The sequence below is a fragment of the Vitis riparia genome, chromosome 13, assembly GCF_004353265.1.
Source record: "Vitis riparia cultivar Riparia Gloire de Montpellier isolate 1030 chromosome 13, EGFV_Vit.rip_1.0, whole genome shotgun sequence".
NCBI lineage: Eukaryota > Viridiplantae > Streptophyta > Magnoliopsida > Vitales > Vitaceae > Vitis > Vitis riparia.
In genome coordinates, this window is record NC_048443.1 from 7,002,608 (window position 1) to 7,030,405 (window position 27,798).

At 30.0% G+C, this 27,798-nt stretch overlaps 2 protein-coding genes and 1 long non-coding RNA gene across 3 annotated transcripts; 1 reads left to right on the plus strand and 2 right to left on the minus strand.

Moving 5' to 3' along the window:
• The first annotated feature begins 5,360 nt into the window (after positions 1-5,360).
• LOC117928243 lies at positions 5,361-6,158 on the plus strand. Its single transcript, XM_034848159.1, has one exon. It carries the CDS (start codon positions 5,361-5,363, stop codon positions 6,156-6,158), a length of 798 nt encoding a protein of 265 aa, XP_034704050.1.
• Positions 6,159-9,617: 3,459 nt separating this feature from the next.
• LOC117928244 (annexin D4-like) lies at positions 9,618-13,382 on the minus strand. Its single transcript, XM_034848160.1, has 4 exons — positions 13,238-13,382; positions 11,332-11,498; positions 9,916-9,984; positions 9,618-9,827 (listed from the first exon to the last, which is right to left on the minus strand). Exons 1-4 carry the CDS (start codon positions 13,380-13,382, stop codon positions 9,618-9,620), a joined length of 591 nt encoding a protein of 196 aa, XP_034704051.1.
• Positions 13,383-18,030: 4,648 nt separating this feature from the next.
• LOC117928008 lies at positions 18,031-19,481 on the minus strand. The gene is made up of 3 exons (XR_004653466.1): positions 19,437-19,481; positions 18,464-18,535; positions 18,031-18,366 (listed from the first exon to the last, which is right to left on the minus strand). It is a non-coding gene; the product is annotated as an uncharacterized LOC117928008 (long non-coding RNA).
• Positions 19,482-27,798: the final 8,317 nt, after the last annotated feature.

Below are 27,798 nucleotides of genomic sequence, written 5' to 3' on the forward strand. Positions count from 1 at the left end.
GTGTGGTATCACTTATGGGAAAATTCAAGTATGAGACATCACTTGATAGTTTGCCAAGTGTGGGGTATCGCGTGGAGAATCCAAGAGTGAGACACCTCTTGATAATTGTTGAATGTCACTTGAAACCAAGAATCTAAAAGTGCAAATATATGATGTTTGGTTTGAAGCTTTAAAGATAGTGAAATATGAGTTTGGAATTGAAATGAGAGATAGTGGATGTAGATTGGGTTGAGTTCGGGTCGAATCATTATAAAAATCTTGTTCTAGTATTCCCTTCTTTATATATATATATATATATTAGTGTCTAGATTATTGCTCATAACAGTTTAATTTGTTATTTGCATTCATTTTGTAAAAATTGTTAAATTAATAGAAATAAAAATGATAAATGTTTATTGTATTTTTATTTGCAATAAGTTGTTTCATCTATTATGATTAAACAATAATTAATGTGTAATAATTAGTATTTTATTTTTTAATGAATTAATATTTTATAGATAATCATAATTATTTCATTAATAATGGTTCAAAATCAATATTGTATTTATAATAGTGAAAATATTAGTCATAATCTAAATGTTTCCATTTATAGCATTTATTTATTTTTTCATTTTTTTTTTAATTTTAAATTTCAAAGCATTCTTTGAAGTTTATATGAAGGATAGTTTAAAATTTTCAAATGATTTCTCAATAGTACTTTAATATTAAAATGAGCCCTTAAATTGAATTAAAAAAAAAAAAGGGTTGTGCCCAACAACAATCCCATGCATCAAAATTCTTAAGATTCCAAATAAGAAAAGGGAGAGGGGAAACATGAACAAGGAAGAACATGACTCCACTAGGGATCAAACCCAGAATCTCTGGTTTCATAGACTAACGCCTTATCCATTTGGCCATGGAGTCCTGATACTTAATAGAGAGGTTAGGCATAATCCACATTCTCACTCTAATTGATTTTTTTTTTCCTTCAACCACTTATGGCTTATTTGAAAGACATCCTTCCTTTTATTTCTTTTCTATTTTTATTTTTGTTTGAGTAGTTGACAACTTTAATTTATTAACGTTCATCTTTTTAATTTCATGTGTTTATAAATAAATTGAGATGAATCATTTTTATTAACTTCTTGTAATGTAAAAATGGGTTGGTTGCTGCTTATTTTCATATTTGTATTTTCTTTTCATTTTTGGATACTCAAGAGGAATTTTATATTGCTATTTTATTTGAAATTAATTTAATACATAAGAATAAAGTTGGGTTATGTTTTAAGATTTGAGTTCAAATATATATTGATTAATCGCCGAATCATATTTAATTATTTATAAATAAAATAATTAACTTGCAAGATGTGATTGGATTAATATGTGCATGGATAAAAAAGTAATTAATTTTTACATAATTATAAGCTTTTACTAGAAAGATGGAAAAAAATATATAAATATATGGGTTGTTTAGAGGGATGACAATGGGTAGGTTTTTCTTTGAGTACCTATAATAACCCGCACCCAACTGTGTAAATATTGTGTACTCTAGACCCAAAGAGGCTCTCATGACTTGAAAACGCGTCTACAGGTTAAGGGGAGTTCATACTTATATAGCGTTAGAAACTTTTCCCCTATTCGATGTGGGATGCCACAGACACCCCCATGCAGACATAACGTTCTCGTTGTATCCTACAAGATTACGGGGCCAAATAGCCAAACACCCCCTACGGTGCCAAATAAACCCTTACACTGGGGTCGGGGATCGGTTCTGATACCATTCTATAACGACTTGCACCCAACCGTGTAGATATTATTCGCTCTGGACCCAAAGGGGCCCTTATGGCTTCAAAATGCGTTTGCAAGGTTAAGAGAAGTTCATACTTATACAGCATCAGGAACTTTTCCCCTATTCGATGTGGGATGTCACAGTACCCACCTCATCGAGAACGTAATAAGATAGGTATGGGAGGACTGAGGAGCATAAATGGGTCACGATTAGGTTTTGAAAATTTTTTAAAAAAAACCTTAGGTAAGGTTTGGGGCAAGTTCAACTATTGTCTTAGCCCATCCCACCCTGATTATGAATATAATTGAATAAGAATTATTTAATTTATTTTATTTTTATTTTTATTTTTTATACATATAAAATAAAAAATTATTTTTTTTTAAAATAAAATTTTGTAATATTCATTTATTTGTAAATTATATTTATCATTAATATTTTTTTTTATATAGAAAATAAGCAATTGAAAAAAAAAAATATCAAATAGGGAAGGGAGGGTATGAGAAATTCCCATACCCATTTAAAGTGTTTTTATTTATTTATTTTTGGATGGTTATAAGAATAAGTGTAAATAATTGACCTACAGTCAAGACATAATTGACCTATCCCAAACTCATTTTATTGTCATCCTTGGTTGCAAACTTTTTTTCTCAACATGGTAAAGAGTGGGGATAAGATTTATTTATTTATTTATTTTAACAAAAGTGTACTTATATTACTCTTAAATCTTCAAATAATCATAAAAATCACTTATGATATTTTAAAACAGGGTAACACCCTTTCATATTTATTTTTCTAAAACCTTTTCTTCTATACAATACTGTAAAAATTTAACTTAAAATATTATTATGTCCACATACAATTATTTAATGATGAATTATCAAGAGAAAGGTCATTAGTGATACTAATAAATCAAAGAAAAAAAAATGAAACATGTGTTTACTTTTCTCCTTTCTTTTATTGGATGGAAGAAATACTTATAATATTTTATAGAAAATGAGTTAGAAGAAGGAGAGCATAGAATGCTCAAAGAAAAATATTGTCTTATTTCATTAGCGCTAGTTAAATTTTTTCAATATCTATTTGCCCATTTCTCCTATTCCACAACTTTTTTGCTAAACTAAAAACTATCCCAACGAAGAACTACACTTAGGGGTGAGAGGTGGGATGTGGGAAGTGGGTGGGTTGGGTGAATAGGTGATTTTATACAAATTCAAAAGTTCCTTCCTTTCTTCCCACAACCATTCAACAAAGGATAAAAATCACAAGCAAGCATGAATGCAACAATACTCTCCTAATAATTTATAGATGCAAGTCACGTGCAAATGCTTCAACACTCCCCAATTACATTAATTCATAAGAATAATTATTTCCCTAATACATTTTGAATTACCCTTTGATATCATTAACAATACGAACAAAAAAATTATTTAACAATATCCAAAAGGTAATCACACCAATTTTAGCTCATATTTTATCATTTCAACATACATGCTCAAGTAAAAAATAATATCTAACACTAGAAATAAATCAAAGAGTAGAATGAAAGTAAGAGAGATAATGACACCAAATTTTACATGAAAAATCTCCTTAGAGATCAAAACTATGAACCTACCAACGATAAAGAATTCCTCTATGACGAACAACCAATTTGTACAAGGTTTTACTTAACTTAAGCCTGTTAATCCTTCATAGACTACATAACCAACACCTTCTCACTTTAGCTGCATGCCTTCATCTTCCATAATATACTTGGAGTCCTCACCAAGTTTGATCTTGATCTCTTCTCGAAGTTCAATCAAGAAGAAAATGAGTTTTCACCCAAAACCTAAATAGATAGGAAATTAAAAGATGAATGGAATAGAAGAATCAACCCATTTTTTTTTTAAGTAAATATATTGGAATATAGTTTGGAAATCAAGATGAAAAAGGGAATTTTCTTGACAACCAAACACCCTTAACTAGATAAGGATAGAGAGAGCTCAAGAGAGAAGGAGAATGGTTGCTGGTATCTATTCCCCAAAATAGGAAGCAATTTTAGGTTTTAAATGGAAAGAAGCCCTTGATCCAATGGTTAAGAAAAAAAATAAAAAACTCGAATCGATTTGACCAAAACCTAGATCGATCTTGGAACATGACATTTAAACACCTAGACAAAAATAGTTGTCTTGGCTTCCTCAACTCTTTTTAGAAACAAATAGTTCTAGAAGAAACACTTTGAAAAACTTTGGTTGATTCCATCTCATTCATCTACAACCTCAACTATATACCTTGGTCCCTTAGTAAATTCAATATCTTGATCTTCATTAGGCTAGTAGTCTGAGGAAGGATTTGGAAAAACTGAGTTAAATACTTAGGAAATTTGTCTGGAATTACTAATCTAGCTAAACACTCATAAAAACATAAATACTTGTATTACTTTATCATAAAGTTTCCCTTATTGTTTTTAAGTCTTTGCAAAATCATCAAATAAGAACAAGTGAGAACAATGTGCTTCCACATGTCTTTTAAGTGTTTTTCTTTTATTCTAACGAACGGAAACCACAATTCCCAACAAAGCCTTTATATTCCTCACAATGCTCTCCATAGATAGTTTATGCTATCATGAAGAAATAATTCGGATATTGATGAGTACAAGAAGAAGCACATCGCTTATCACAACTTTTAACCTCTACAAAGATGAACATGACATTTCCATCACTAAGGTACAAATGATAGCAATCACTTCATCTTTTTTAATTGAAGCACAATTTTTTTAGTAGTTGAGTTGGAATTTCTAGTAGTGTTTTTGCATTGAATCAACTTCAAGGAAGCTGTAGACCCTCAATTTTGTCCTCCTAGCTCATGTCCTATTAGATACTTGTTTGATACTTTACAGTAGTTCCTTGGTGGCCCATAGCTACTCACACTACTTACCTTTCTTGAGCCACCTCAGAGACTCTAGTTGAGGGATTGCCTAACCCCTTATTGCGACCCTTGGCAATTTTGATTTAGACTTAAGCTTTTCATTCTGTTTTAGGATAGATCTTAGGCATGTTTAGGTCACTTAGACAATATCCCGATCACTTTAGGACACTTAGTTCATTAGGCACCCACTTAGGCCCATTTAAACACTTCATCGGGCTTAACTTTTATATATATATATATATATATATATATATATATATATATATATATAACTTTTATTATTATTATTATTATTATTGCATGCATTCGATAATTACATTTATTTTGTTTATTCAGTTTCATTTTTACTCTTTATTTGTTTATTATTATCATTGTCATTATTATTATTATTACTATTTTTTTTTTTTTTTTGTTTATTCACTTATCTAATAGGAAATTGCTTAAATTGTTTAGACCCCAAAACGTGCATACAGCCCCCTCATTGAATGATGGAATTGTACAATTGGCACCATCTTGGGGAGTACAAGCAAATCGTGGGATGAATTATCCCCATGCATTGGACCCTTTGGAGAACAATCACCACCGATAGAGAGGATTAACACGCTCTCACATAACGACTTCAAGATTTCGTTACACCGGAGAAGGAAGCCAGAAAGAAAGAAAGCGAGAGAGGAGGAAAGAGAAGTGCATGGAAACTCAACTTTTGGAGATCATCTTGATCTCTACGCAGGGCATCAAGCCTCCCTCCAGCAACTTACGACGCATGCAAACCTATGTGCTCGCCTGGGTAGACTCAGCCAACAAGCTCCGCACACAAGTGGACCGAGTGGGCGTGGAAAACCCGACCTGGAACAATAAGTTCATCTTCCGAGTCAGTTCTGATTTCCTCGCCTGTGACACCTCCATCGTCGCCATCGAGATCTACGCCGTTGGGGTCATCCGCGACCATCTGATTGGCACCGTTCGTATCCTAATTAGCAACTCCCTTCCGGCCGCCGACCTTCGATCTAGAAACTTCACCGCAAGATCTCCCTCCCTCACCGCCGTCCAGATCCGATGCCCCTCCGGGAGATTTCATAGCATTCTCAACGTAGCTGCGGCAGTGGTCAACACCTCAGACTTCGCCTCATTGACCGGATCATTGGCAATTGACCACCGCGATCTAATGGGACAGAGTCTCCGGTGTCGACGCTGCCACCGGCAACGAACCGCGAAGAGCGAGCAACTCTCGGGCGGGGAATCCTGTGACCACTCGTGTGCAGACTCCACCGACTACTCGGACGGCGCAGATTCGACGACTTCCTCTTCGTCAACAGCATCAACGGTTCACAAGGATTGTAATATATTGAGAGAGATGGCGGGAACAAAGGCATTCAAATCGGACGATAGAGGAGTGCTATGCGGGTTGGGGTTTCAAAGGAAGATTCATCTGAGTCCATTAGATCAGAATTTTCAGGTCTTCCCATCCGATTGCAAGAAGATCTGATGAACGGTCAAAATCGCTTCAACTCCTTTTTTCAGCAAACGGACAGTTTACAGTTAGGTTGGGCATTGGCAATCATGTAAATTCCACCGTATATAATGAGCCACCATGTATGCACTTTCCCTATCCACGTGCATTAAAAAAAGGAAATAGAATATTCAATAAAAGGAAGGTGTTGCCATATAAACAAGGGTAGAGAGGAGACATGCGGAGGAACTTTCTTTGGGAGGACCTTTCTTCTGGAGCAGAGATCCACATACAAGAGCAATCTTTTTTAGAGGACACGCGCAAGAGTTTTTTTTTTTTTTTTGGGAGCGGCAGAGGACTTGAAACACTAATTGGGCTGCCATTTTGACACATCAAGAGAGTATTTTTCCGATACAATACAGGTTAGTTTTCGATTTTCGATACAGTATTTTTTTTTTTTTTAGTTTATTGGTTTAATTAATTGTTGGTGATAAATTCTTTTAAATCTTGATTTCGAACAATCTTTTATTTTTCTTAGGTTAAATGTCTATCTTTTATGATTGCAATTCATTAGTTCTATGCTAATTTATTTTAATCTATATGAAAGTTTAAATAAAGTTTATATTTTTAATTCCAATTAGTTTAATTCTAGTTTATTTTTAATTTGAATATGTTATTGATCTTAATTCTTTAGTTTAATTGATCTTGTGAGGAAAAATTTATATTTTTAATTCTAATTAGTTTAATTCTAGTTTATTTTTAATTTGAATATGTTATTGATCTTCATTCTTTAGTTTAATTGATCTTTTGAGGTAAAATTTATCTTTTAAATTCCAATTAGTTTAATTCTAGTTTATTTTTAATTTGAATATGTTATTGATCTTAATTCTTTAGTTTAATTGATCTTGTGAGGTAAAATTTATATTTTTAATTCCAATTAGTTTATTTTTAATTTGAATGAGTTATTGATCTTAAATCTATTAGTTTAATTGGTCTTGTAAGGTAAAGTTTATATTTTTAATTCCGATTAGTTTAAATTCTAGTTTATTTTTAATTTGAACGTGTTATCGATCTTAATTCTTTAGTTTAATTGATTTTGTGAGGTAAAGTTTATATTTTTAATTCCAATTAGTTTAATTCTAGTTATTCATGTGTTTCTTGAAATCTAAATGTTAGTTTTTTGGATGATAATTTTGTTAGTTTGTTTGATTAGGAAGTCATAAATTTGTTGCCTTAGTGATTGTTGGTCAAATCCTTTTTTGAGGGCCACTGGAAACCTATGAAGGATGGCCTTACTCTCACCACTTTAATTGACATGATTTTCTAAAATCTTTATTTCGTGATCTTTGTTTCCTTTTGTTTTGATTGATATTTTGTTTTCTATTTTTTCTATTTTAAAAGTTAATTTCTTTTATTTTAAAACAAAACTCTTTTTCTCAAAAAACCCTTTTAAGAATTTTTTTAAAATTCATTTAAAGCCTCTAGAATCAAAATCTCTTTTCTTTTTAAAAAAAATAATATGCAACCGTATCTTAATTGGTTCGCATCCTTCTCAATTTTCAACAAAAATTATGGTTTTGAACAAAAAACGAATCAAAACTTGTGATCCCAAATAAATAGGATAATTTTAGGCTAAATTCATGTATATTAATTTGGGGAATTGGTGAAACCCCTACATAAGAAAATCTTTTCAAAATTTATTTTTGCTACCACCCTGCTATTCATTGTAATCATATTTAAATTTTTCTTTTTAGGATTTGTATACAAGATATGTATGATAATTAATAATTCCGTATTCTGATAATTTTTGCTAATTAATTAGATAAGCATGCTAGGATTTATTATTTATTTATTTATTTATTATCTAACCCCCATGTCCCGAGGAAGCGCATTAGGAGTTATATATGCTATCCAGGTACGTTCCTTAATACCCACTTTCTAAACCTTATGAATATGATTGTCGTTGCGTACTATGCCCATGCTTGCTATCCTGTTTGATTGCCTTGATATATATTTGATGATTGTTTGATTATCTTTGATAAAATGCATGTTGTGTGATGTATCTCAATACTAACTTTTATGTTTTATGATAGCGCTTGAAAAGCCGTCCAGGTATGCACCCTAACTCTCCTTCATGGTAATTTGATCCTATTTGACGTGTTATTTTTTGAAATCACCTTAGTCTATCTAGGTATCCTCAATTAATCAATTAATTGCCACATTACACCCAATTTAGTCAGTAGAAACCTCTTTAGGGCTTAGAGGGGTGCTACCTCTTAGAGGTACCATGCCAATAAGTAACCTGATCCCCGGACTTAGACTCGGGTTTTTCAAAGACACGCTTTTCCAAAAATTATAGAGTCATTTTTTTTAGGGTTTTATTTTCCCTTTAAAATAAAAATAAAATAGTGGCGACTCCGACTTTTCCAAAAATTATTTTTTCACAAATAAAAAGCGATTCTCGCCGATCGAGTGGGGACGCACGTGAAAAATACGGGTCCACAGAAGCATTAGTAGATCTTTAATTAGATTTACAAAATTAGTACTTGTGTGCAACATTCCAACTTGTCCTTTCTACATATTGTTAATGAGTAAAAAATGCATGCAATTCATATTTGAGTCTATCTATTTTCATGGAAACTTGAGGAACTTCCAATCCATAGGCACTTGATGCCTGCATTGCATGAAACCTTTTGTTGGATCAAAAACCCTAAAAAATACTTTGCAAATGTGAAATTTCGATAGCTAGTACTAGTAGAAACTAATGATTTCAAGAACCCAATCGAATTATGTTATTTACATATTTCACAACAAAAAGAGCAAATTTGATCAAGATATACTTTGTGTGATTGCTATGAGACTTGAGAAGGACTAGAAGGTGATCAAAGAGCTATTCTACAAGAGAAACAATGTCTCTCTTGATGATGTGGTAGTCAAGACACTTCAAGCATTACAAGGATGGTATAAATATGTTTTTTTTTTCACATGCTTGCTAATGTATGGATTGAAGCAATTTAGGCTAGATTAGTTGGATTGACATCAACTTTAGAGCTTGAGTTGATTTGAGATATCACTCAATTAGATTAATTAATGTACAACCTAAACGTAAAGTAGGGTTAAAGTTTATGATTTGGTTCCCAGAAGAAGTTGGCCAATTAACCTAATGCCCTAAAGGCCATTATGCTATGAAGATAGGTTTTTTTTAAAAATTAAATGATACTATCACACACTATCCTTAATCCAAATAGGATATTAATATATAACCATGCTTTATAATATAATGATATTGTCACACACTATCCTTAATCAATTAAAAGACATGCTTTGGAACTCAATCATACTAGAATTAATGATTTATTAAAGTTTTACTTCATAGGAACACCACACTTATTATTACACATTGCTCTTACAAACATAGGAAAATAAAGCATAAGTAGAGTTTAATTCAAAGAAAAAGAACAAGTTCATCAAGAGAAGCATTTTTAATCACTTCCATTAACCAGCTCTTTGGACCAACGTGACCAAGAAATCTTTATAATTTCCAAGAGCTACATCTTCAATCTTCTTGGTTAGAGGAGTTCCATATTGCTTATTATATTCCTCAGCAATGTTTTTTATATCAACATTGGCTCGGGTTACAATAACTCGAGTTAGGGCTTCTTTTTCATCCTCATTTGTGTTAGCTTTCATTGCCGAATCTAAAATCTAAGATTAAAAAAAAAAATAGTCCAATAAATGCTTCAACAAAAAAAAAGAGATCATTTTTTAATGTGTTATAGTGAATTTATCTCACCTTACTGAAACACATCGGAGGAGCATACAAGCAATAAATTGTTTCCTTCAAACTTGTCTCATCAAGATCCTAAACAATGAGGAATTATATTAAAATGAATATTTTTGAAAGCTAATTCAAGGAAAAATGAGTTCTAATAAATATTAAAATGAAAAGAATTGTTCAAAGTAACACAGGAATGAGAATTTAAAAAAAAAAAAGAATTTATAAAAAAGACTAGAGTTTAAAAACAATATAATGAATAAGAATAAAAATAGAGTTAAAAAAAAGGCACATGAGTGGACCACACAAATAATGTTCCATGATTCAAAACAATATCTTTTTCCTTATAATTTGTATGTTCATAATTTTACATGTTAAACTATTACCAAAGTATATATTTCAATTTAATTACTTCTTAGAATGTATTTGGTATGTGAAAATAAAATAAAAATAAAGACAAATCATAACATCACATAAAAGAGAAAAAATTAAAATCCAAAAAACAAAAAAAAGAATTTGGTATCCACAAGATTGAAATTTTAATTTCATTCTTATATTTAATAAGTAATTTGGACTTAGAAATAAATAGGAAATGGAATAGGTTCTTTTTATTCCTATACCCATTTTCTATTCTAGTGTTTCAAATATTACATAATTCTTTTTAACTGTTTTGAAGTGAAAAAGTGATAATAGTAGAGGAAAAGGGAAGAGAAGGAAATACAAGAAAGAGGAAAAAGGAACAAAGAAAGAGAAAAAAAGAACATAAAATAACAAAGAAGGATAACAAATACTAACTTTTAAGTTAAATACTAATTAACCTTCATTTTTTTTTTCTTTTTCACTTTATTAATTTATTAATGTTAAGTAAAGAATAAAAAGTGCATTTGATATGCAGGAATTAAAATATGATAGGAATGTTGGATGACATGTATTATGTAAAAAAAAAAAAAAATCATTTTTTTATAATAATATATATATTTAAGAAAAATTGTGTTTTCACACATTCACTCATGTAAAAATAAGGAAAAAGTGTGTTTTCACATACTTGCGTAAAAATAATTACAAAATAGGAACTTTGTAAAAATAATTCAAGTTTTATGCACTCATCTAGTCAAAGGTAGTATCTATATCATTAAAATATAGTATTTGAATGATCAAAATTGTAATTTGAGCAAAAAGTGCATGAAATGCTAATTATTGTTAGATAACTACTTGAAATTTGTATTTTATAAACTTGAGTTCCCATTTGGTGGTTTTTTCATATAAATGTATGGAAACACATTTTTTTTTTTTTACTTCTCATTTCCATTTTTGAAATAATTCAAATATAATAATGATTGGAAAATAGAATAGATTTCCTATTCCTATTTCATATTCTAATGTTTCAAACAGGCCCTAAGAATTAACAAATATAATATCATGATTATGTTATACCTCTTCAATGTTCTTGTTAAAAGTCTCCTTGTAACCTTTGAAGACGGCCTTGAGATAAGGCTTGCTTTTTGTTGCTAGAATCCTTACAATCTCTTCATCTTTGAATAGCTTCTTCTTATCACCATGTCTATTATTGGTTATACCAAGTTTTATGGCCTTTGATCTAACTGCCACATCACTAATTCATGATCCTTCATATCTGTACATACTTACAAGTGCTACCAAAAGCTGTTGACACAAGAAGCAATTTTTCATTACATTATTTCATGTTGATAATAATATTTGTTGCATGGTTTCTTTATGTGGTTATGAGTTTTTAGTTATCATTAGAGAGAATGTGTTTGATTAAAGCTCTCCAAAATCAAAGATGTGGGAGGGAAAGAACTATGTTTGGTTGGTGGGCAAAATGGGCTTTCAAGTTTCAAATTGCGACATACAATGGGCTAGGTTCAGTCAAGAACAAGACTTTGAGGGTGTTTGTCTTTTTAGCTTTTTATTGAAAGCAATTTGCTATTGGACTTTAAATTGTTTGTTTTTCTACTTTTTATGACTTATTATAAATTTTTTGCTGAATAGAAAAAACTAAAATATTTGGTTGAATAGGAAAAAATCAAAATATTTGGCTTTTTCTAAATGGATAAAGTACCATGTTGTTTTTCTTTACTTTTTAATGCTTAATAGAAATAAAATATTACAAAAATAAACAACCTAATACTTAACAATATTAAGCACTATTTAGTTTTAATTTCTATTTAAAATTAAGTAAAAAAACAAACACCACCTTATGCTTTTTCGCCCATAAATGAACTTCAAATTGGATCCAAAATATGATAAAGCTTGAAGTCCAATTTATTATGGTTGGACTTAGGGGTTGTACAGATTATTGGATGGAGTTTTTGAAGTGTTGGACCAAACTAAAATGAAATCTCAACTATTGAGTTGATATTTGATGATATTGATAGATAATTAAACTAAGAGCCTGTTTGACAATGATTTTAAGAAGTATTTCTAACATTTTTAACGCTTAAAAATTTATATCATTCAAGTGTTAGAAAGACTAGAAACATTTTCTAAAATTACCATCAAATGCACTCTAAAAGTATGTTTGACAATAGTTCTAGAAAGTGCTTTTAACTTAAAAAGTGTTTTTGAAAAAAATTAGATGTTTAGTAAAATTTAGGAAACACTTCTAAAAATATGAAAAATCACTTGTAGTATTGAAAAGTCACTTATAGTATTTTTTGGAGAAACACTTGATAAATGATTTTTGTAAAAATATTTCTAAAGAAAACACTTCCATTAAAAATACTTTAAGTTGCCAAACGCATTTTAAGAGTGTATTTGACAGTGTTTCTTCTTGAAGTGTTTTTAACCTAAAAAGTGTTTTTGAAAAAAATTAGATGTTTGGTATAATTTAGGAAACACTTCTAAAAATTTGAAAACTCACTTGTTTTATTGAAAAGTAACCAACATTGCACCTTATAAAACTCCATTATTAAGAAAAGACTCAATTCTAGGACTTTCTAGGAGTCCAACTAATGGGGACAAAAAAAAAGTTTGAAACTCCAATTGTAGAAGAGTAGGCTCAAAAGATCATTTGCAATTGCATATCCTTAAGCCCAACCATCATTTATGGAGAAAATATATGTTAGAAAGAAAGACGAATGCCATCTTTTTAAGAAATAATTAGTCAAAATGCTCTTTACTTGATTAAAAATTGCATAATATCTCACTAATCTAAGTTAATTTTTATTTTCAAATAAAACAACTAAAAATAATGCTCATACACTTCAAATATAGTTTGATGCAAAAAAGAAAAAAAGAAAAAAAACGTTACTAAAAGTAGTACCAACTTGGCGTTCGATGCCTTCAACTCAGGAAGCAACGTCTTCCTCGATGGATTCACCGTAGAGGGACTGGTATGCTTTCCTAGCTCCCAAGAGCTCGTATGATGATTTGGTGCATGCAAGTTCAATGAGTAAGCCATATGCTTGAGGGCGTCCGTCTAAAGCCTTCCTTGCCATGCGAGCATCTCTTTCCCAAGGATGCATGGTCCATTGCACCACAACATCCTGACCACAAAAATGTTAAAAAACTAATCATATTATTGCAAAAACCAATATTTAAGTCATCATTTGTCTTCTTGTCTTTTGTAATTCGCTTGTAATTTTTGTTTCTCTTGACATTTTTTTTATGATAAAATAATATATAAATATCTTTAATTTTATGTTTCGCATAAATACCTAATTTTATATTGGACATATAGATACCTGAAAATGCAGAAATTCCTTTACTAGAAATGCACTATGATAATCTTGCCATCTCTCAAACAAGAAGTATTTATCCTTAATAAAGATGGAAGAGTTTTTCATTCCTAAAAGTTGTCAAGTCTTCTGGATGCCATTTTACTAAGATCTCCATCATTGATTTCTCGTCAACTCCAAGTATTCCTAGAAAGGTAAATCAAGATTATTTCAACCTTCTAATCAATATTAATAATGAAAGAACAAAGAAACAATTTGAAATCATATGGGACATGAGATCATATGAAATCATCCATATTGTCACAAATTTTCACTAAAATTATTAAGAAAATAACATACCACAATAAGTACAACTAGAGTAAAAAATTTGAATGTAAAAGAATGCAGTTGTTTGTGATTTAGAAAAAATAAAGTCAAGGGAGAAGGAGAAAGAACCAGAGAAAGCCTTTGCGAGAGTGCGGCTCTCATTTGGCAAAGACATAATTATTCTCCCTTCGTTTGTTTTCTTTTTCCTTCTTTTGATGGAGGCAACAAGAATGGTGGCCTTCTTTACCTCCATCATGGCATTAATTTTATAAGTAAGCTAAGGGGTATTTAGGGTAAGTAAGAAGACTAAAAAATGGAATGATTTGTGGGATGGGGGAAATGTCTTAATTGCATGTCAACAATGTAGTGTACTTGCTTAAGTTATTTTTGAAGTTTTATCCATTTTTAAGACTTGAATATTTTCAATTTGATTTTGAGTCAGACTTGAGAGTGGTTTTAGCTCCTACAACTATTTTTATAAAGAATTATTTAGTGTCTATGTAAATAAAAAAAAAACAGTAATTTTGATAGTATTCCTAGTAATATCAATTTTTAGAAGAAGCATTTAGCAATAGGACTAGTTTAAGAATCATTTCAAGAGATTCTTAAAAAAATTTTAAAATTTTATCAAATGCCTAATTTTAATTAAATTTCCAAAATCATTCATTTTTTTTCCATTAAATAAAGTGATTTTAAAATTTTATTAAATATCAATTTTTTTTTTTAAATTTCCAAAATCACTCTTAAACACCCTCTCATAATCAATTTTCTAAAACCTTTTCTTCTACACATTATTGTAAAAATTTAACTTAAAATATTATTATGTCCCCATACAATTATTTAATGAGGAATTATCAAGAGAAAGGTCATTAATGACATTAATAAATCATAGAAAAAAAGATGAAACATGAGTTTGATTTTCTACTTTCTTTTATTGGATGGAAAAAAGACTCAAAATATTTTATAGAAATGGAGTTGGAAAAAGGAGAACATGGAATGCACAAAGAAAAATATTATTTTATTTTATCAACATTAGTCCATTTTGTCTATTTCACGACTTCTTTGTTGAATTAAAAATTGAAGGTGAATCTTAACGATGAACTACACCTAGAGAGAGAAGGGGGGGGGGGGGTGAATAGGTGATTTTATAAATACCTTTTGAATCTATATAAAATCACTTATTCGCCCCTCCCAAGTCCTCCGATCCCCTAACATTTATTATCATTCCCTTTGAATCGTCACAATTTATATTCCTTTCTTTTAACAACTATTTATTTATATTCCTTTCTTTTAACAGCTATTCAACAAAGGATAAAGCAAGAATGAATGCAATAATACCCTTCCAATAGTTTATAAATACAAGTCACATGCAAATGCTTTAACATTCCCTAATTACATTAATTCATAAGAACAATTATCTTCCTAATACATTTCCAATCACCTCTTGATATTATTAACAATATGAATAAAAAATTATTCAAGAATATCCAAAAGGTAATTACACCCATTTCAACTCATATTTCATCCTTTCAACATACATACTTAAGTAACATATCTAACATTGGAAAGGAATCAAATAGTAGAATGAGAGCAAAAGACAATGACACAAGATTTTATGTGGAAAATCTCCTTAGATATTAAAAAAACTATGAATCTACCAATGATAAAAAAATCCCACTATCAAGAGTAACCAATGCGTAGAAGGTTTTACTTAACTCAATTTTGCTAATCTTTCATGGATTGCTTAACCAACACCTTCTCACTTCAGCTGCATGCCTTCATCTTTTGGAACATTCTTGAAGTCCTCACCAAGTTTGTCCTTGACTTCTTCTTGAAGTTCAATCAAGAAGAAAATGAGTTTTCATCCAAAACCTTAATAAATAGTAATTGAAAGATGAATAGAATAGAAGAAGAAAATGAGTTTTCAGCCAAAACCTAAATAAATAGGAAATTGAAAGATGAATGGAATAGAAGAATCAACCCATTTTTTAAGAAAATATGATGAAAAAAAATTTGGAAATCAAGATCAAAAAGAGAATTTTCTTAACAACTAAACACGTTTAATTAGATAAGGATAGAGAGAGCTCAAGAGGGAAGGAGAACGACTGCAGGTATCTCCTCCCAAAATAGGAATCAATTTTAGGTTTTAAATGGAACAAAACCCTTGATCCAACAGTTAAGAAAACATAAAGAAAAAAGCAACCTAAATCGACCTAACCAAAATCTAAATCGATATTGAAACAAGGCGTTTAAACACTTAGGTAAGAAAAGTTGTCCTGACCTCCTCAACTCTTTTAAGAAATAAATAGTTCTAGAATAACTCATTTTAAAAACTTGGTTGATTCATTTCATCCATCTACAACCTCAACTACATCTTTTGGTCCTTTAGCAAATTCAACATTTTTATCTTCATTAGGCAAGTAGTCCAAAGAAGGATTTAGAAAAATTGAGTTAAGAGACACTTAGGAAATTTGTCCAAAATTATCAACCTAACTAAACACTCACAAAAACATAAATACTTGTATTACTTTATCATAAAGTTTCTCCTATTGTTTTTGGGTCTAGAAAAATCATCAAACAATTTCTGGACAAGGTGTAACTAGATGTTGCCAATGCCAATGGAGTTGTGCTTGTAGAGATGAGTCTCAAGTAGAGAAGGAGCATTGCTAAAGAACAAGTGCGACTGATGTGCTCTCCATATGCCTTCTAAGTGTTTTTTATCTTTAAATATGTTCTCTGAAAACACAGTTTTGAGAAGGCATAGAACAACATTGTTTTTTAAGTCACCATTTGTCAAACATGTTTTTAAGTGTTTTTTATTCTAAAGAATGGAAACCACACTTTCCAACATAGCCTTTATATTCCTCACAATGCTTTCCATGGATCGTTTATGCTATCATGAAGAAATAATTTGGATATTGATGAGTACAAGAAGCAACACATCGTTTATCACAACTTCCAACCTCTACAAAGATGAACATAGCGCTACCATCACTAAGGTGCAGATGATGGAAAATACTCCATCTTCTTTAATTGAACCACAATTTTTATTTTTATTTTGGTAGTTGAGTTAGAATTTCTAGTAGGGTTTTTGCATTGAAGCAACTTCAAGGAAGTAATAGATCTTTAATTAGATTCATGGAAGTTGTACTTGTGCGCAACATTCCAACTAGTCCTTTCTACACGTTGTTAATGAGTAAAAAGTGAATGCAATTCGTACATGACTCTTTACCTATTTTCAGGAACTTGATCAGGGACTTCCAATCTATAGGCACTTGATACCTACATTGCATGCAACCATTTGGTGCATCAAAAACACTAAAAAATAATTTGCAAAAGTGAAGTTTCCATAGCCAGTACTTGTAGAAACTAGATTGCCTTGATTACTAGTAAAATTCTAATGATTTCAAGAGCACCCAATCCAATTGTGTTATTTGAGTATTGCATAACAAAAAGAGAAAATTTGATTTAGTTATACTTTGTGTGATTGTTTTGAGACTTGAAGGTGATCAAAAAGCCATTTTCTACTTAATTAAATTTTGTGGTTAAAAATAATTGCTCATAGACTTAGAGCAACAAACTCGCCAAAATAATAATAATAATAATAAAATAAAATTTGTGGAAAAAAAAATCTTCTGTCACAAGATACTAATTTTTAATCACAAATTAGTTTGTGGCAAAACCTCATATTTGTTGTAGTGGCATTACAAGGATGGAATAAGTAAGTTTTCTTTTTAATTTTTTTTTTGCATGCTTGTTAATGCATTGATCGACGTGACTAAGGTTAAATTAGTTGGATCGACATCAACCTTAGAGCTTGAGTTGATTTAAAATATCACTTAATTAGATTGATTAATGTACAATCCAAACTTAAAGTAGGGTTCAGAGTTTATGATTTGGTTCAGAGAAGAAGTTGGCCAATTAACCTAATGCCCAAAAGGCCATTTTTTAAAAAAAAAAAGAAAAAAATATGCTATGAAGATAGGTTTTTTGAAATTAAATGTTATTGTCACGCACTATCCTTAATCCAAATAGAATATTATTATATAACCATGCTTCAATCAATTAAAAGACATGCTTTGGAACTCAATCATACTAGAATTAATGATTTATTAAAGTTTCACTTCATAGGAACACCACACTTTTTATTATTACACATTGCTCTTGCAAACATAGGAAAATAAAGCATAAGTAGAGTTTGATTCAAAGAAAAAGAACAAGTTCATTAAGAGAGGCATTTTTATTCACTTCCTTTAGCTAGAGCTCTTTGGACCAACGTGACTAAGAAATCTTTATAATTTCCAAGAGCTACATCTTCAATCTTCTTGGCTAGAGGAGTTCCATATTGCTTATTATATTCCTCAGCAATGTCCTTCATATCAACATCAGTTCGGGTTACAATAACTCGAGTTAGGGCTTCTTTTTCATTCTTGCTTGCATTAGCTTTCATTGCTGAATCTAAAATCTAAGATTAAAAAGAAAAAAAAATAGTTCAAGAAATGCTTTAACAAATAAAAATAAAAAGATCATTTTTGTAATGTGTTATAGTGAATTTATCTCACCTTACTGAAATACACTGGAGGAGCACACAAGCAATAAATTGTGTCCTTCAAACCTGATTCCTCACCGAGATCCTAAATAAATTAAATAAGGAGGAATTATATTAAAATGAATATTTTTGAAAGCTAATTCGAGGAAAAATGACTTCTAATAAATATTACAATGAAAAGAATTGTTCAAAGCAACATGAGAACGAGAACTGCTGTCCTACTTATTTATTTATTTTTTCTAAAAAGAGAATTTATAAAACAAAAAAAAGAATAAAAATAGAGGAAAAAAACTGCATAAATAATGTTCCATGGTTCGAAATAATATGTTTTTCCTTATAATTTGTATGTTCATAATTTTATGTGTTAAACTATTAGCAAAGTATATATTTCAATCTAATTACTTCTTAGAATGTATTTGGTATGTGAAAATAAGAAAAAAAAAATCATAACATCATGTAAAAGAGAAAAATCAAAATTCGAAAAAGATAGAATTTTGCATCCACAAGATTGAAAATTTAATTTTATTCCTATATTTAATAAATAATTTGGAGTTATAAATGAATAGAAAATGGAATGGGTTTTTTTTTTTGTTCCTATTCTAGTGTGTGAAAAACTAATAATAGTAGAGGAAAAAGGACGAGAAGGAAATATAAGAAAGAGGAAAAAAGAACCAAGAAAGATAAAAAAAAAGATACGGTAACAAAGAAGGATAAAAGATACTAACTTTAAGTCTAATATTGATTAACTTTCACATTTTTCTTTTCACTTTATTCATTTGTTAATGTTTAAGTAAAGAATAAAAAGTGCCTTTGATAAGCAAGAATTAAAAAAAAGAAATAAAAATTTTTTGTAATTTTTTTTATCTCTATTTTTGAAATAAAATAATAAATGAAATGTGGAATAGATTTCTTGTTCCCATTTCATATTCTAATATTTCAAACATGCCCTAAGAATTTACAAATATAATATCATGACTATGTTATACCTCTGCAATGTCCTTGTCGAAATCATCATAGTAACATTTGAAGACCGCCTCGAGATGAGGCTTGCTTCTTGTTGTTAGATTCCTTACAATCTCTTCATCTTTGATTAGCGCCGTCTTATCACCATTTCTAATGGCTTTATTAAGTTTCTGAGCATCCGATTCAATTGTCACATCATTCTTTCGTGATCCTTCATATTTGTACGAACTTACAAGTGCTACCAAAAACTGTTGATACAAATAAGGATGAAAATATCGGTAATCATGGATATATCGATACTTGGATTTTATAGATATATCAAATATATCGGGAACATATCAGTGAATATTTTATAGTAAAAATATAATGAAAAACTAAAAAATGATAAAATAATAATAATAATAATAATATATAATATATTATTATATTTAATATATATATATATATTATTTAAAAATGTTAATAATTTTATTTATAAATTTATATTTTTATTATATTTAATTACTATAATTAAATTTAACTTATTTACAATAATTTTATTTTCATTAATTTATAATACATATATACTAATAAATTTTATTTTATAAACTAATAAATATGTAATATGCATCTTATGAAACCAAGACCAATACAACTTTACTGGCAAGTGACTTAAATTCCATGCAGAATAAGGGTTCAAGTCTTGGTGGTGTGCTTTGGGTGAATAATTTTTCTAATGTTTGTGGAAAGGATGCTCCCATCTTATGCATGAGGTGTGGATTGGGTTACAACAAGAATGCATGCTTTTGAAGGCTGGATGGATGGTGTGGGCTGCAGCAAGTTGGGTGGGATGCTTTTGAGGCCCATTTCAAAGCTTTAAATAAAAGGAAAAAAAATTAAATATTTGATAAAATTTAAGAAACACTTTTAAAAATTTGAAAAATCACTTGTAGTACTTTTAGAGAAATACTTGATAGAATATTTTTTTTAAAACACTTTCAAAGAAAATACTTTCACTAAAAATATTTTGAATAAAAATACTATCAAATGCATTTTTTTAACGGTCTATTTACAATATTTTTACTTAAAGTGTTTATAGTAAAAGTGTGTTATTTACAAGTGTTTTTAGATGACTTTCTAATTTTTAAAAATGTTTTTTTCATTTTTTTAAATGATTAATTTTTCTTTAAAAACCATTTTTTTATATACTAAAAGTACTTTCTAGAAATAATATTAAACACTCTAAGTTACCTTTCAAATATGACCAAGTTACTTTCTAAATATGATCATCTTACCTAATTATGATCACATTAATTCTCGATTGGTTCCTTAATATGACTATATATATTACCTCTCATAGTACCCTAACCAAGACTGCACCACATAAAACTCCTTTATTGAGAAAAGACACAATTATAGGACTTTCTAAGAGTCCAACTAATGGGGTTTTAAGGCTCAAAATAGGTGGCTTGAACCCAAAAAAAGTTCGAAACTCCAATTGTAGAAGAGTAGGCTCAAAAGATTATTTGCAATTGCATATCCTTATGCCCAACCATCATTTATGGAAAAAATATATGTTAGAAAGGAAGACGAATGCATTTTTCTTAAGAAATAATTGGTCAAAATGCTTCAATAAATTTATAAGATAGAAATGCTCTTCACTTTATAAAAAATTGCATAACATCTCACTAATCCAAGTCAAAGTTTATTTTCAAATATAATAACTAAAAATATGATCATATCCTTCAAATATCGTTTGATGCATTTTTTTTTTACTGAAAGTGGTACTAACCTGGTGTTGGATGCCTTCAACTCGGCAAGCAACGTCTTCCTCGATGGATTCACTATAGAGGGACTGGTATGCTCTCCTAGCTCCCAAGAGCTCGTCTGATGATCTGGTGCATGCAAGTTCAATGAGTAGGCCATATGCTTGACTGCCTCTTTTCAAAGCCTTCCTTGCCATGCGAGCATCTCTTTCCCAAGGATGCATGGTCCATTGCACCACAACATCCTGACCACAAAAATGTTAAAAAAACTAATCATATTATTGCAAAAACCAATCTTAAGTCATCTTTAGTCTCCCTGTCTTTTGTACTTCCATTGTAATTTTTGTTTTCTTATAAGAATTAATTTTTTTTTATGATAAATAATATATAAATATCTTTAATTTTATATTAACATAAATATCTAATTTTGTATTTGATATATAGATACCTTAAAACGCTTAAATTCCCTTTTTAGAAATTTAAGAAGAATTTCTTCACATTTCTCAAACGGGAAGCGTTCATCCTTCAAAAAGATGCAAGAAGTTTCATTCCTAAAAGTTGACAAGTGTTCTGGTTGCCATTTTACTAAGATCTCCAGCATTGATTTCTCGTCAACTCCAAATATTCCTGGAAATGTAAATCAAGATTATCTCAACCTTCTAATAAATATCAATAATGAAAGAACAAACAAACAAACTGAAAAATGTTTGAATATGGGAATTATGTAACATTTGCTCTCCAGATCTGATATTGTATCTAAATTCAAAATTGTTATATTAATTTGTAGACTGTATTCATTAACCAGTGGGGAGAAAAAACTATAGTGTAAATTGCAAAAAAAAAAAAAAAAAAAAAAAAAGGTTTCATATGGGACATGAGATCATATGTAATCATCCTTACTGTCACAAATTTTCACTAGAATTATTAAGAAAATAATAGATGAATGAGTAGAAAGTATATTGTAAAAGAAGGCAGTTGTTTGTGATTTAGAAAAAAACAAAGTTAAGAGAGAAGGAGAAATTACCAAAGTGAGAAACAGAGAAAGACTTTGCGAGAGCATCTGACGAAGACATAATTGTTTTCCCTTCTTTGTTTGTTTGTTTTTTCCTTCTTTTGATGGAGCAACAAGAATGGTGTCTTCTTTACCTCCACCATAGCATTAATTTTATAATAAGCTAAAGGGGTATATAGGGTAAGCAGGACCATGAGACTAAAGATGAATGACTTGTGGGAGGGGGAAAGGTCTTAATTGTTGTCGTCATCATAGTGTACTTGCATTCATTTATGGGATTCTTAAGTTATTTTTGAAGTTTTATCCACTTTTAAGACTTGAATCTTTTAATTTGAATTTGAGCCAACTTGAGGGTGGTTTTAGCTTATGAAAAATGTTAAAAATATTAGGGCTCTTTGAATGAATTTGCAAGAGGCTTTTGGTCTATAGCATTTTTTATAATAGTACTTCTAGCTACTACACTTATTTTTATAGAGAATTATTTAGTGTCTATGTAAATTAAAAAACAGTAATTTTTATAGTATTTTTAGTAATATCGATTTTTTAGAAGAAGCATTTATCAATAGTACTAATTTAAGAATCATTTCAAGTGATTCTTCAAAAATTTTAGAATAGACAATAAAGGATTTTTATTCCCCAACAACAATGGAAATACTATGTATTGCTAATTTAGATTATGAAATAGCAAGAGAAATTTTGACACTCATAAATGTTGACTTCTCTAAATGCATTCATGAAAGTTAAAGTTTAGAATAGACAATATTTATATATAGAATTCTCAAATTAGAAGGATAATTTTTTTTTATAATTATTAAAAAATAGAAAATATATGCATAAGATAACAATGAGATATATACTCCAACAAAGAATCTTGTAAAGAGGTTTCAAAAATTTGAATTATTTGCTTATTAAAGGAGCTCCTTATGAGGAATATTTAAAAGAGGTTCCAAATTTTAAGACTTTTAACATGTTCAATGAAATCTATATTTATGCCAACTTGCTCTTGGAGAAGGGCACATTATCTAGCTTGGTTAATTAGAAGTGATAAGAGGTTCCAAAGTTTAGAATTCTTCTCATATTATAGAAACCATATTTTATTTTATTTTATAATTTCTTCGAGAAACATTTCCATCGAAAGGTGCAAGAAAGTATTTGACAGAAGTGTCTTTGCACCACTTTTTTTTTAAAAAAATAAAGATTTGAGAAAAATGCAAGTGTATTGTTTACATGTAATCATTTTTTTGACATAAAAAAGTAGAACAGCCTTCAAAATTAAGTAATTTCATTATCAAAACACTAATGAAACTATTGTTGATTTCATTTAAGGGACTAGAGGTTTAGAGTATTTTTGGAACATTGAAATAGAAATTAAGAATCAAAATTCATTTTATTTTCATTTACTATGTATTTGATACTGTAAATAAGATATAGGAATAAATACTTGTTCTCACTGAAACTAAAATCCATTCTAGCCAGGATTTAATTCCCTTTATTATACATGGTATTTTAATTTTTCTTTATCCCCATTTTTATTCCTATTCCTATGTAACTAACTTACCCTTACTTTTTTTAAATAGTAAGAGAAGGTTTATTTTTTTAAAAAATATTCTCATTTCAAAGTTAATAGGCTAACTACTCTTTGTTTCCTGGCTAGGAGGAAAGAAATCTTTTGAGTTACATATTATGTATCCTTAGCCATTTTTCTTCCTTGTGTAGCAATTATATAACTTTGACAAAGACTTCGATTCAATGGTGAAGAAAAGATATGTGATTCTATGTTCATGAAAAAGGATACCCACTTGTGCCTCTCTCTGTCTTTGTCTCTGTCTCTCTCTCTACTAAAATGAATAAAGTAGATCTAATACAATTACAATGGATGACATTGAGGATTCACATAAGAATGACGTATTGGCATAATGATCAAATAACAAAATAAAGTTACTAATATGTAAATATGAAAAAGAGGCAACAAATTATGAGAGTCATCTACACTTCAACTTTAACTGCATATTTTGTTTTAGATAAGATATGTGGGTCCTTAAATGATCTTCCAAGTTAAATGAAACATCGCTTTCAACATTAGAAAAAAAAAAACAAAAAGAAGAGAAAAACTAAAGAAAAAATCACAATTTTTCTGCTTATTATTTATATTTCTTAGTTAATATAACATATTGGTTAGACAATTTTTAGTAAATACATGATAAAATATAATCAAATTAGCTAGAATATTAAATTCATCTTTTGATAATTTGATTTTTAGGTAGGTAAATGTTTCGGTGGTTAAATTAAATTATTATTATTATTATTATTATAATGATTATTTTATAAAGATTAGGCAAATTTTTTTCTTATTATGGGTTATGTCACACCCAAAAATTCGAGAACATGACTTAATCTATACTCAAGATCCTACCATGATTCCACACTTCAAATTATGATTAAGAAGAAGAAATAATCACGTTCATGTCCATAAACCACTAGATGTAAAATAGACAATTTTACATCTCATCACATTGAACATCAAATGGGAGAGCTTGAGAATAACATAGAATAGAGCTCAAGTAATAATTAACTTGTCACACACAAAAGTTTAATCCATGGTACATCATGATAATATAAATAAGTACTTTGGATCTGATACCCAAAGACATGTCTATGCCTCCTATCACATCCACATGGGATCTTCATAAGTTAGCTTTCACCTGTTTTAGAATCCCAATGTCCTCTCTTTTAAGGCTTTCACCCTCACCTTTGCCACCATTAATTAAAGAGCAGGAACCTACCTTTATTGGTACTAAGTACTAACAACCAATGGTTTCCAACATCTCCAAGGCAAAACCTTTATCAATTCCAAAAATTCAAACCTTCATAACCAAAGGTATAGTATGCTTGAGCTCAAATACAACGGTTACATGCATGAAATATGTTAAAACAATACATAATAGAAATCCATGAAACCAAATTCTGGAAAGGTAACCAACGGATGCTTAATCTTAAAAACAGAAGCTACCCTACCAATGGTGAAAATCACCAAAAATCAGTGACTAAAGTAGTTTCTTTTTCCTGCGATTCAATTGATTTAGGTGTTGCAGGTAATTAAATTCATGGAGAAAAAAATTCAATGGAGAAAGATGAGGAGTGTTGGTGAGCTAAATTAGCTAGTTTAAAATTTTGTTTCCAAACATTACTAGATCCACTCTACATACTTCACTGAGACTATATAGGTCATTGAAGATTGAGTTCATCAATTTATGTATGCTGTATACAGTTGAGTATGAAATGAAAGTGGTTAGTAAGCTTAATGGTAAATAAAAAGGCATAGGATGGTTTTATGGAAAAAGTGGGCTAAAACAGTGCCAAGTTGTGAAAACATTTCATGGAGTGCTCAAGAACCCAAGGTGCTCAACTGCCCTTGATAAGCGATTAAGCACTCAAGCCATTTTTTTTTATAATAAATTTGTGGTAAAAAAAAAAAAAGATTCCTTTGTCATACCCAACTTGTTAGGATTTTGTTATATAGATATGCCTTCTAGAGTTTAAAAAAGCTTCATGTGCCCTAATATGATATATATATTTTGCATCCTTATCCAGTTTTCTTTTTTGTCAAGCACCCATATAACTTTGACAAAGACTTTGATTCAATGGCATGAAGAAAAGATATGTGCTCCTATGTTCATGGAAAATGACTCACTTGTGCCTCTCTCTCTACTAAAGTTAATAAAGTAGATCTAATATGATTATAATGGATTACGTTGATTCACATAAGAATGACATATTGGCATAATGCTAAAAAAAATAAAAAGAAATAAAGTTACAAATCTATAATTATGAAAAAGAAGCAACAATTTGTGAGAATCATGTTACACCTAAAATTTAAGTACACATTTTGCTTTAGATTAGATAGATATGTGGGTCCTTAAATGATCTTCTAGGTTAAATGAAATATCACTTTCAACAAAAAATAAATAAATAAAAGAAAAAAGAAAAAAAAAACTGATAAAAAACTGGCTTATATTTCTTAGTTAATATAACATATTGGTTGGGGAATTTTTAGTTAAATATATGAGAAGATTGGATGAAATATTATTAGATTGACCTTTTGATAGGAAAATTGACAAAATTGATTGAATAGCAAGTGGAAAAAAATTTTCCCTAACCAATATGTTATATTAACTAAGAAATATAACATAGACATGGACATGGCATTCTATTAGCTCGAAATGGCATGTACATAATTATTGCCACCAAAAGGTGGTTGCCCTATACTTTAGATATAGAGGACATGTGGAAAGCAAATTTTGTGCTTGGAGTTAAGATCATAAGGGATCACTCAAGAAGACTTCTTGGTTTGTTTCAAGAGACTTATATTAAGAAAATTCTAGACCATTTTTGGATGCAAAATTGCAAACCTATTGACACACCTATCGAGAAAAGTTACACCTCGAGCCTTGATCAGTGCCCTAAGAATGATGAGGAAATGAGATAACTGGCAAGAGTTCTTTATGCGAGTACAATTGGAAGCTTGATATATGCTATGTTGTGTACTCAACTTGACATATGTTTTTTAGTTGGATTGGTTAGTCATTACCAAAGTAACTTAGGCCCTATTCAATGGCGAGCAACTAAGAAGATTTTTCGTTACCTCAGAGGGACTAGAGAAGTTGTCCTCTACTATCAAGATGGGGACTTAGAGATTAAGAAGATACTGTAATGCAGATTGGACTAGTGATAGAGATGAGCGCAAATCCACTATAAGATATGCTTTCTTACTCAATGACATTGCTATTACTTGGTGTAGTAAGAAGTAATCCTACATTGCTTTATTCACCATGGAGTCATAATATGTCACTTGTTTAGTGACCGTATAGGAGGCTATTTGGTTGGGGAGATTATTCCAAAACCTGAAAGTCATGGATTTAGCCAAAGAGCCTATCACTATTTTTAGTGATAACATAGCTGCTCTAACATATAGTTAGGATCTGTGAAGCTTAGTTGAAGCTTCAAGTATAGTGGATACCTTACTCGGTTAGGAGTTTGAGGAGAGTGAACGTAGACAAGGGGTGTTGAACCACTATAAAATCTGAGTTTGCTTTCTCTAACTTTATCTCTTTATATTTGTGCTTCTTTTGCTTGAATTTATTATGTTTGAAAAAGAATTTTTAAAACCCAATTCACCCCCCTCTTGGGTGTTTTCCTTATTAAGATTAGCCTTTATTTTCTCAATATGTATTTAATTTTTGGACTCCTACCTAAGTTGATAGATAAAAGTCAAATGTGAAGTTATTCCATAAATTCATATAGCATGAACAAAGCCAAATGTGAGACCTTAGGTAGGTGCTTGATAAACGATTGTGCTAAGAAACTCAAGTTAGGCACTTAGGGAGGCGACTAGGCTAAGATTCCTATGACATTAGAGAGTGACACACCCACTCTGGTGGGAACTCCATCTTGACATACATATCATTATACTATATGTGTTATCTACAACTATAAGAGGGAGTGGTTAGATGGATCCCTGCTCCAACATTGTGTGACCTCTTATAAACTAGTTACTATAAAGTTTACTCTATACCCTTGAACCTAGGACTATGTCATGAAGCAAGGGTAAAATGTCACTACTTTACCATG